General features: G+C 40.2%; 1 protein-coding gene across 3 annotated transcripts in view; it reads right to left on the bottom strand.

Annotated features, from left to right (window-relative positions):
• Positions 1-1,403: 1,403 nt before the first annotated feature.
• The window catches only part of ZCCHC7 (zinc finger CCHC-type containing 7), a 233,908-nt gene continuing 223,251 nt past the window's right edge, over positions 1,404-12,060 (bottom strand). For all 3 annotated transcript variants that reach the window (XM_029201323.1, XM_029201325.1, XM_029201324.1), the window contains exons 7-9: positions 11,493-11,588; positions 5,183-5,300; positions 1,404-2,963 (exon numbers count right to left, since the gene is read on the bottom strand). In XM_029201323.1, coding sequence (XP_029057156.1) covers positions 2,521-2,963; positions 5,183-5,300; positions 11,493-11,588 — 657 coding nt within the window. In that variant the 3' untranslated portion in view covers positions 1,404-2,520. The remainder of the gene's footprint in view (positions 2,964-5,182; positions 5,301-11,492; positions 11,589-12,060) is intronic.

Below are 12,060 nucleotides of genomic sequence, written 5' to 3'. Positions count from 1 at the left end.
TATGGTGAGTACAGTCAATAATATTGTAATAACTTTGTATGATGACAAATGGTAACTAGAAAAAATTTTTAAAAATATTTTTCCCCCTTAAAAAGAATATGTACTCCTTGTATAACATAAAAATAAAGAGCTGATCATAAGCACTGTTAATAGCATGGTTCTGAAATAATAGGCACTGCCAGTAGCATGGTCCATGAAAGCAAGGCTTTCCATTGAGAAAATGGGAGACGGTTTCTCTGTGCTCTAAGAAAGCCAAACATGAATCAAGCTAGAATCCAGGAAAGGAGCTACTCAGGCTGTTTCTTTCTAATCAAAGTAGGACCAGAGGCAAAAGATGTTTACAGTCTTCTCAATCTTAGCAACTATGTGGATCCTTATTGTTTGGGACATCTCCTTTTCTCTTAACCACATTTATCCATTTAAAGTCTTATTTGATTGTCAAATCACTAAATATTTTAAACTCCCCATTCTTGTATGGAAAGTTAGTGTGTGAGTAGACTGACTAACTGAACACTTGGTGTAAGAGCCAGATGCCAAGGGCAATGAAGAGGGAATGGAGCAGAAGCTCCTCTTGTGTTTCTGTTCTTTCCTTATCATCCTAATGCCCCAAAGTGAAGTAGCTCAGCCTCCTTTCCTATCTGCATATAAATGCATGGACCTGAAGGGTAAATTATACCCCAGAACAAAATGTTTGTCTAATAAAAAAAAATAAAATTTGGGAGGAAAAAGAAGATAATGTGCAGAAACAAATAGAAGAAGAGCTTCATTTCTTCCCTCCTCCAAACAATTTTCTAAGTATGAAAGGCAATCCCACTTCTGCCCTGAAAGCAGAGGTCCTCAGATCTGAAGGAATGCTAGTCACACCACATCAGTAATAAGCCACACCTGTCCCAGGTTCTACTAAGAAATAATGCCAATTATCTCAAGGCTTACCACTCTATGAAGCCATTTTTCATGGCTGCCACTTTTAGCAGGGTATTAAAAGACTGTGCCCACTTACCTTAGGGTCAGAACAATCCCAGTAGATGTTAGGAAGCCAACCACCAACACACAACGAATGCTTGACACTTAGCTGAAAGCTGGGCAGCCACAGGGAAGGTGGTAAACTAAAGACACCAAGTCTGATTCTAGAGGAGAGATTCTCCCTTGCCCTCCAAAAGAAGAGAGAGCTAATCCTACCAGATATACAGCAGACTGTGTACTTCACAAAGAGGAAAACACAAATTTAAGATTCCAATTGTTGGAGAACATGGAGAAACATTTTGTTACTCCATCTCATTTTATTCTGGCATAAAGCTAGTGCTTGGGCACAGTAAGGGCATTTGACCCCAGTTTATAGAGATTTTATAACTTTACTTACTTGTCCAACCCAAGTACACCCTTTGTCACTACTCAAACTCTCATTGTCTTTTTACATAGTAGACAAATTTATTTACTCTATTTCAGACATTTTATTTTTCTTATTCTAACATTAGGCTCTGATAAGTACAAAAGGTTCACAAGTATAAAAACTTCTGTGTAACTCTGTGGTAGTTAAAAAGCCCAAGAGAACAATTTTTTTTTTTTTTTTTTTGTGGTACACGGGCCTCTCACTGTTGTGGCCTCTCCTGTTGCAGAGCACAGGCTCCGGACATGCAGGCTCAGCGGCCATGGCTCATGGGCCCAGCCGCTCCGCGGCATGTGGGATCTTCCCGGACTGGGGCACGAACCTGCGTCCCCTGCATCGGCAGGTGGACTCTCAACCACTGTGCCACCAGGGAAGCCCCCAAAACAATTTTTTAAGTTGGATGATATTCATCTTAAATATCTGAGGGACAGTCTTCCTCAAGTATGGCTGTAAAAATGACTTCCTTGTGATTAAGTTAAAATTTTTGATGACTCTTTTCACTTGTTTCAGGAAATCTGTTTCTCAACATCTACTCTGGATGGATTCCTTACTTGTATTTTGCTCTAAAACCCAATTCCCTGTCTCTTCAGTGCTTCAATGACGACACCCTCATTTTCAGCCTGTGATACGCTGACCAAAGTAAGATTCTGACACCAGCTTCAGAAGCAAGAAAAGCCAGATTTAGATATATAGTTATTATCCTTTCCGATATTAAAAAAAAAAGGAATGCTGAAAAAGTGATGAATTTTTCATATTAGCATTAATTTATCTTCTTGCAAGGATTTAATTTTCATACACTGCATACATTTAATGAGCTTTTTTATTTTTTCAAAATATTAAAAAAATTTTTTTGTATGAAAAGATTAATTCTTCCTATCCCTAGGGTACTGAGTGAATAAAAATGACGTCCTGGAACAGGGGAAGTCTGAGTTTATCTTTGTTTTCTTACCTAATAACCTGTTGGACACAGAGAACTGAGATCTCCAAGGACTTTGTTCAATAGCTCTAGGTATGGCTGAGATTAAAAAAACAAAAACAAAAACCTCATTTTATTTAGTCATAGGTAATACAAATATTGCCAGGATGTTGTAGACATGAAGACCAAACACTGGGAAGCCAAATCAGAAGCTAACTCACAGCTTAGACTTTTTTTTCCTCTGCTTAATGAGAAATAAATTATCATTGTCATCATCCTCCAAACAGCTCTCCTTTTTCTTATGCCTGACCCTCCTGCCCTCTCTGGGCAGCCTGTCTTCTCTTGGCTTGTGGTAATGCAATGAGTGGTGAAAGGGCTTGTGAGGCTTCTGGGTTTTGACAGTGCCAGGAGAAGAGTGGACTCTGGGGCCCCTGCGGTAGTCCTCATCCACTTCATGACACCTGTCAGCCTTCCTGTGCTTCTCACGCTCTCTGCTGGTCCTGTTCATGGCTTCTTTTTGGGTTTCTTTCTTTTCTTGAGGCCACGTGTTACTTCTCCATGAGGCATGGCTCTTCCTCATATCACGGTGGGGCCTCTTATCTGCTGCTTCCATATGAGGCCTCTTGAACTGCCTTGGAAAGTCCCCATTCTTCTGAAGTTCTGGAAAACATAAAGTATTTCTGCATATTCAGCAACTCCATGCAGAGCTTTCATTGGTCTGTGAATAACTTAGCAGAGAGGGAAGCCAGACATTTAAATGCATTAATGATATGACATTCTAAAGAGCCCTTACTAAGGTAAAAAAATCACTCACTAAAAATTCAATGGTTGTAGTTCTATATTTCTAAACATGGAAAACATCCAGAAATCCAATGATACTTATTTTGTTCAATACAGTTTAACTAGGTTCAACAAGGGAGACAGGGACCAGTGAGAGCAGTAATCATGTCAGCTTTGTGAAAAGTCACGTGTGACCAATTCAAGTTCCTGCAGTGATAAAGAGACAGCCCTTGATGATAAGGTGAAGCAAGATGTATAATGTGGCCTTTTGACGGTTTCATATGACACTTCAATTATACTCTGAAGATAAAGTCTGGCCACAGTACTTATAGGTGGATGCCATACTGGACAGGAGATTATTCCTCCAGATTATTCCTCCAGAGTAGAGATCACTGGCTTAGAGACTGAGTGTGCACATGTGCACACACTTGTGTATCTAAGAGGTTTAAGTGCCAGATCTGATGTTATATTTTATCAGGACTTGGCACTCTTACTGTAAGCGTCTGATGGTAGTGATTCTGATGGGATAAGTGGGAGATGAGGTTACAGTGAGGGATGAAAACCAAGGTCAACAGAACCTTGAAAGATTAAAGAAGTCACCAATAAAAAAATGGGACAGAGTGCGAAGTAGTATACTTAGGGGACAAAACTGAATTCTAGAATATAGAGCAAAAGTAAGTATCCGTAATTACTTATAGACTTCAGTATAAAATATAAAGTCCAATATAGTGAGCCTCAAAGTGGATCTGTGCCACAGAGTTGCTGATATAACTAATTAAAAAGGAGAACAAAGGATATTTCCCTGATTATAAAAGTTATAAATGCTCATTAAAGAAAAGTTGGGAAATACAGAAAAGTACAGAGAAAATAACAGAGAAAGCATCCACAACCCTTTAATCCAGAGATGCCATTTTGGTGCATTTCTTTGTAATCTTTTAAAAATTTAGTTGTCTAATCATTATCTTCTTGTACTATAATTTCTCTACATAGAGAGATAAAATATGCAGAAGTTGAGAGGTAATTCCTCTACTTTCCTCCAAAATTACTATCTTCGTTTTGAAAGGACCTGAACTCAGAGAGAGTCTGGAAGAGAATAATGAAAAGGCCAAGGGTCAACAATGTATGAGTTAACTTGAAAAATATAGAACTATTTGGTTCTGAAAGCAAAAAAAGTAACTTTGTAAACCACTGTGAAGCATACGGCAAGAAAGAAGAGTGGCAGGGAAAATAAGCCTAAATTATAAAATAATTTGGTGAGAAAGAACATTATGTTATCAACAGCAAATAAAGAGATGGAGGGTGGCCGTGGATCTGGAGCTCTGTTCATAATGGTGGCCAATAAAAAATGACTTCTTTGGGGAAGCTCCAGGAATCACCTAGCAGGGCAAGCTTTTCTTTGCTTGAAAAATACTAGAGATATAAAGAGGGAGAACATAATTATCTGTCTAAAAGAAAAATCTCAAAGGAAGCTTTAAAAACTCTGCATGCATAAATGGATGTAAGTATTTTCTGGACATTTTCTAAAATGATCATTATGTGAGAAAAATGTTCACAGTGAATAGATTAAAACACAGGATTTTGGAAGTGGGTGCTTGATTTCTGGAGATCAAGAAAGTTCCAGTTTCGGGCTTCCCTGGTGGCGCAGTGGTTAAGAATCCACTTGCCAACGCAGGGGACACGGGTTCGAGCCCTGGGCTGGGAAGATCTCACATGCCGTGGAGCAACTAAGCCCGTGCACCACAACTACTGAGCCTGCACTCTAGACCCCACGAGCTACAACTACTGAAGCCCACGTGCCTAGAGCCTAAGCTCTGCAACAGGAGAAGCCACTGCAATGAGAAGCCCGCGCACCGCAACAAAGAGTAGCCCCCACTCGCCGCAACTAGAGAAAGCCCACGTGCAACAACAAAGACCCAACGCAGCCAAAAATAAATAAATTTTTTAAAAAGAAAAAAAAGAAAGTTCCAGTTTCTATAGTAACTATTAAAAACATTTTCTGTCCTAACCAAAGGCCCACAAAGCAGTTTGCAAAGACAGTGCAAAAAAAGAAATTAAGGAACTATTGCAAAGGTGATTTAGTAAGAAATCTAGTAACATACCTTTCACTTTTCGTTTTATTCTCTGATCTCTCTCCCGGATTTCGTATTTGTCATCATAGTAGTAGATGAATGGAGATGTAGGAAAGGTCTGGTTAAACATTCGTCTTTCTGTACATTCCTGCAAATTGTATTTGAAATTATGATGTCACAAGGTCACACTGTTCAGACAACTTTTTTTGTAAGATTATGGACCACTGTAATTAGTGACGAGCCCCCATTGCTGATACTCACACTGTGGCTGCAGGATGTGGTCTTGCTGGGACACTGGGAGGATCAGCCAAACACCCGATCGTGCTTACATGCTAGTCTTTCAGGCTTGGATTTTCTTCCTTTATTTCTTTACCTACAAAACCCTTCTTATCTTCTTTAAATCTTCCCTGCCAACCCTCTCCCCCAGCAATGCCTTGTTCCTCTGTTGCAGGGTTTATTTTATTTAAAATTATGTTTTATCAGCTCTTTGCTTGTCTGTCTCTTCTAACAGCCTTCCATCAAGTGTTTCTCCTTTTCTTCTTCTCTTCACATTTACACCCTCAATGTGGGGGTAAATTCTTAGCCCTTTACTCCTTTTCATCCACACAAGTAGTTTTTTGCAAGCTTATTTTAAGCCAACACTCACTGCTCACAAGGGCAGTGATTCTTATGGTGGGGAGCAGGGTGGTGGTGGGTTGTGCCTAGCTTGAAAATGTTCCTAGGTAATTCTGAAGGAAACCTCCCTTCTCTTTGCTCCCCCTACTCAAGAAGAGATCACTCCTCTCACTCACCCCAGGACAGCTCCCTACTCTCCTGACTCTGGCCTTCTGGTAGCTGCTACTTTCCAAATCCACATCCTTGGCCTGACCCACGTCCCATGTAGTAGGCTTCATTTATCCTGGTCTGTGACACATATCCATTCAGCTTGTCTCAAACCAAATAATGTCTTTCATTTGAAAGAGGCTTCATTTTGGAACTTTCCGCTTCTGTCTTCTGCCATCTTGCCTAAAAGTTATTATAAACGTTCAGTGCTTCTTAGCTAGGTACTGAAGAAAATTAAACTACAAGTATCCCCTGCTTTTAAAAAGTTTGCTTTATACTGCTTCACTTTTATGAAAGACCTGTTTTCACTAGCAGAAAGAAATATGAAGAGGATTTTCACCTTTACAAGAAAAGGTGAAAAGTGAAAATAGTGTTTAGCATTTGTTTTGCAGCAACCATACAGAGACAGTGAGCACCCGGAGCAGTGAGAGTGGCACCACCAAGCTCCTCCCCCAGGAACTACACTCAGCATCTCGGCATCAAGCCACCATAGCTTTGAACTGTGTCTGTGAGCATCTGTGCTTTATCTCCATTTATTTTCTGCATTCGTTAGAAAGATGTGTTGTAAGGTAACTGCTGCTTTGCTTTACAGCTACTTTGGCTTAGGAAAGGTTTCACAGGAACGCTCTGCTTTCAGATAATGGGGAAAATCTGTACCTCTTAGGAAGAAAGTATGTGAAATATCTGCATAGAATTCAGCTGATTTATCATAACTTTGTCATTATATACTCAACTTGCAATTCTTTTTTTCTTAACATCTTTATTGGAGTATAACTGCTTTATAATGGTGTGTTAGTTTCTGCTTTATATCAAAGTGAATCAGCTATACATATACATACATCCCCACAACCCCTCCCTCTTGCATCTCCCTCTCACCCTCCCTATCCCACCCCTCTAGGTGGTCACAAAGCACCGAGCTGATCTCCCTGTGCTATGCGGCTGCTTCCCACTAGCTCTCGATTTTACATTTGGTAGTGTATATATGTCCATGCCACTCTCTCACTTCGTCCCAGCTTACCATTCCCCTTCCCCGTGTCCTCAAGTCCATTCTCTACGTCTGCATCTTTATTCCTGTCCTGCCCCTAGGTTCTTCAGAACCATTTTTTTTTTTAGATTCCATGTATATGTGTTAGCATACAGTATTTGTTTTTCTCTTTCTGACTTACTTCACTCTGTATGACAGACTCTAGGTCCATCCACCTCACTACAAATAACTCAATTTCGTTTCTTTTTATGGCTGAGTAATATTCCATTGTATATATGTACATCTTCTTTATCCATTCATCTGTCGATGGACACTTAGGTTGCTTCCATGTCCTGGCTATTGTAAATAGAGCTGCAATGAACATTGTGGTACATGACTCTTTTTGAATTATGGTTTTCTCAGGGTATATGCCTAGTAGTGGGATTGCTGGGTCATATGGTAGTTCTATTTGTAGTTTTTTAAGGAACCTCCATACTGTTTTCCATAGTGGCTGTATCCATTTACATTTCCACCAACAGAGCAAGAGGTCAACTTGTAATTCTAAGATACTTGACCAAACTGGCCACCATACACTTAGAAACATAATTTGTAGATTTTAAAAACTAGGAATCATTCTAAATATACACTTAAGTATAGAAAATAAAGTAATGGAAATCTGTACCTAACCATTTAGCTTTATCAAATCAACATTTACCCTTAATTTAGTTGTTTCCCACTAAGCATTAATGATATAATGAGATCCTCTGTCTAACTCTCCTTCCCACTTCCCATTCATCTCCTTCCCTTTCCAGAAGCTGCCATGGTCTTAAAGTTGGTGCCTGCCATTCTCATGTTTTAATACTCTTACTGTTAATAAATATCCCAATAAACAATAGTATAACTTTGAAGTGTTCAGATTTCACAAAAATGGTAACATTCTGTAGATATTTTGAAGTATTTTTAGGTTATAATAGTTTCACAGACTAAGGTGAGTGGTGTTCTTTGGATTATCTATCTGAATAAAGGTTTGGTAACACTTGACTACAAACCTACCTGGGTCTGGTATATTTTGGTGGGGAGAATTCTGATTATTAATTCAGTTTCTTTAGTGGTATTGGTTCATCTAAGTTTGTTCTTCAATCATTTTGATTAATTTATATTTTTGCAGAGAATTATTTGTTTTAGCTGCATTTTCAGATTTAACATTGAACTTTATTTTTTGTTTGTTTTTTGGCCACGCAGCATGCAGTATCTTAGTTCCCCCACCAGGGATCAAACCTGTGCCCCCTGCAGTAGAAGCACAGAGTTTTAACCACTGGACAGCCAGGGAAGTCCCTAACACTGAACTTTATGAAGTTTATACAGTATTCTTTAAGTAAAAAATTATACTGTATTTTAAGCTATTTACATTTTTTCACTCATTGTTTATTTGTATCTTTTCCTTTTCTTCGAGCAGTTTTTCCAGAAGTCTCTTTTCTTTTGAAAAGAAAATGAACCAGCTTTTGGTTTTGATGATGCTATTAATCATGTTTTCTATTTCAGTAATTTTGGTTCTTATCTTTATAATTTCCTCCTTCCAACTATCTTCAGATTTAACCTGTTGTTGAGTTTCTGGATCTTTTTGGGCTTTTTTGGGTGTTGAAAGTTATAAGGCAAACCTATAGGGTAACATAAAGAATTGCTTTTATAAATCACTATCCATGGTGGCACCAAGTTTCCAGAAGAAATGATACCCATAAAAGATCTGGGGGCTTCCCTGGTGGCGCAGTGGCTGAGAGTCCGCCTGCTGATGCAGGGGACACGGGTTCGTGCCCCAGTCCGGGAAGATCCCACATGCCGTGGAACGGCTGGGCCCGTGAGCCATGGCTGCTGAACCTGCGCGTCCGGAGCCTGTGCTCCACAACAGGAGAGGCCACAACATGAGAGGCCTGCGTATCGCAAAAAAAAAAAAAAAAAAAGATTTGGGTCTAAGATTCTACTATGGTTTGAATGTTTGTGTATCCCCCCACCCAATTCATGTGTTGAAATCTAAACCCCAAGGTGATGGTATTTGGAGGTGGACCCTTTGGGAGGTGATTAGATCACAAGGGTGGAACTCTTGTAAAAGAGACCCCACAGAGCTCTCTAGCCTCTTCCACCATGTGAGGACACAGCAAGAAAGTGCCATCTATGAGGAAGCGGCCCTCACAAGACACTGATTCTGCACCATGGTTGTGGTGAGAAATAAATTCCTGTTGTTTATAAGCCACTCAGTCTATGGTAGTTTGTTTATAGCAGCCTGAAGAGACTAAGACAGATTCTATAGAATATTAAGAGCAAATTACAATTACAAAAAGGTACTAGAGCTCTTGATATATTCCCAGCGCCCCACTCATCCTGGAGTAGTCTCTTTACACGGTGAGTACTGTTTCCTATTGCAGTTTGCCTCATATGGAGCTGCTTATGATTGTCCCTGCCTCCCCAGTTACAGTGAGTGGAATTAGGGAAGGGCGATGCCACGTTCCCCTTAGAGTATCTTTCACATGAAGAAGCTATTTATTAACATCTATAGAGCTGAAGTTCTGAAACTGAAGGGGAGGGGCCCTCAGACAGCTGTAACTACCTGCCCAGTCTCCTATTTGGATCCTATACAGTCTAGACTGATGTGGCTCTACAGAGCTATACAGTACTATAAACACTTTCCAAAGCTAAATGTAAATTATATTTTGATTATCCACATCGCTGGTCCCCTCCATTAGCACAGACAATTGATAGTTGGCTATATAATTTATCTACTATTCTGGATTAGCCACACCACTGATCTTCTTCATTAGTGTGGATAATCTAGAGTTCTTCATCTATGGCAGCAATGAGGCTGCCAAATTTGCTTTATGGTAAATTAAAAATTATCTAAATCTAGATTTCAGGGATAAGTTCCAAATGCTTTTAATATATTTCCTATCTACATTAACAGGAGTGACTAGTAAGCAGTATGTGTCCAACTCTAATTGTTTTTCCTTAATTGAACAAACATAAATGCTAAAATTATACCCTTTTGCTTTAAAGAGGTAAGCAAGCATAAATTGTACATCTGTGTGATTCGTGTGGCAGTGGACTGCTTATGTGAATATGTTCGCTAAACAACATCTGAGTTTTGGCAACAAGGAGGAATACACAGAGCAGTAAAAGATCTAGAGATGATAATTTTGCAAAAACAAGGTATTCTCAAACTAGCTTTTCAGTGTGATTTCTATAGAAGTGAGGTAATTATACTGCAAGGTCCCTCCGTCTGTATCCCCATACTATGGATCTGATCACATTGGAAATACCAAATCAGTGCTGAGAGCTCTCCCTGTACAACTTCTCTGCTTTGGAAATAAAGAAACTGGAGACCAGGGAGAAAAAGTGGGTTGTTTTAAGTCACATGGTTAAGTCAGTAGTAGAGCAAAAATTAAAACTGAGGATCAGAGCTCCATCCTCTCTTTCATATTCTATCCCTTCACTCCACGGTCCTGCTGTCCCAATGTGGAAGAAAAACTCCATCTGTTGATGGACTCTGTCCCACACTTTTTCTTCTCCAGACTTTTTGTCTCTCCCCGTATCGTAGAGCTCTGTCCCCGAGGTCTGCACTGGTGAAGTGCCATGGTCAGAACTCAACACGTGACCTGCAATACCATTCCATCCTACTGCTCACACCTCTATCCATTTTGTAGACTCCCTACCTCTGTGTGCTTTCCACCTTCTATCATCAGATCTGACTTGATATTAGTATATTTTGGTTTCTAGGCTATTAGAAGCCTATGTGGAGACTGGGAGTGTATTTCTCCATACAGATTTTCTACTTCTTGTGCCACTGCCTTTCCTCCTCTGTCTCAAGATTCCCAGAACATATGGGCTGTGAGTCTATTCTTATTGCATCCTGTCTCTGGGATGAGCTGTTGCTGTTTCATGCTTAATGAGATAACTGGCTAGGAGACTCACTCCCACCTCAGAGCAGCAAGTTTCTGCTTTGACACCTCAGTATCTAGAACACACACAGTTTGGCCCTTTCAGTTGGGGTTAGGACACATGCAGGTTGGATAGGGAATTGGGGCATTTGTGGGGTAGGCAGGATGGCTGATGATGCAGCACCTCTGTCTTTCCACTAGCGAGTGTCAGGGTTTGCATGTGAGTGGTAAAGATTTAACTGAACACAGTACCGGGGAAAACCAGAGACACTGGAGAACTATATAGAAAATCTAAAAATCACGATTTGGCTGGGTCAAAGTACTAGTAATCCTAAGAACTCGTGAGAACTGTAACCATTCTATTGACTACTATTATTTGTCTGAATGATTCTACGAGCTGTATTTGTTTTAGACTAACATGCATGTAAACTTAAAACGTTTAGAAGAATGTGCTCTGACAGATCTGTTACTCTGGTAGGGATAGAAGTAAATCAGTTGAAAATATATTAAGTCTTACTTCAAGATATTAGTTTATAAAAGAAATGTGTTCAGAATTACTCGGGCTCATCTTTCAGCAACCACTCCTGAACAACAGAACGCTTTATGCCCAAATTCCACTTAAACTTACATGTCCGTAATGGCCTTCTTGCCCGCAGTTGTAGCAATACACTAAGGCTGATTGTCCAGAAGGGGTCTTTGGCTTTTTGGGTGGTCCAGGTTTGGTCTGCAACATGAATATTTGTGAAGATTTAGTGAATGTCAGAAGAAAATTAAAACCTCATTCTTTCCAAAAGAACTTTAAAAAATATATATCCTCAAGGTTTTTATTTATTTATTTTTGGCTGCATTGGGTCTTCGTTGCTGTGCATGGTCTTTTCTCTAGTTCTGGCAAGCGGGGGCCACTCCTCATTGCGGTGCTGGGGGTCTCTCCTGTTGCAGAGCACGGGCTCTAGGCGCGTGGGCTTCAGTAGTTGTGGTGTGCGGGCTTCAGTAGTTGTGGCTCGCAGGCTCTAGAGCACAGGCTCAAGTATCCGTGGCGCGCAGGCTTTGTTGCTCTGTGGCATGTGGGATCTTCCCGGACCAGGGCTCGAACACGTGTCCCTTGCCTTGGCAGGTGGATTCTTAACCACTGTGCCACCAGGGAAGTCCCAGGAGGCAGTATTTCTAAGGAATCACTTACCTAACAAAAGTTCTTG

Source organism: Monodon monoceros, unplaced genomic scaffold (genome assembly GCF_005190385.1).
Source record: "Monodon monoceros isolate NGI ecotype Baffin Bay Population unplaced genomic scaffold, NGI_Narwhal_1 Super_Scaffold_5, whole genome shotgun sequence".
Classification (NCBI taxonomy): domain Eukaryota; kingdom Metazoa; phylum Chordata; class Mammalia; order Artiodactyla; family Monodontidae; genus Monodon; species Monodon monoceros.
Note: the sequence above shows the minus strand (reverse complement) of the source record. Positions and strands in the feature narration are given on the sequence as shown.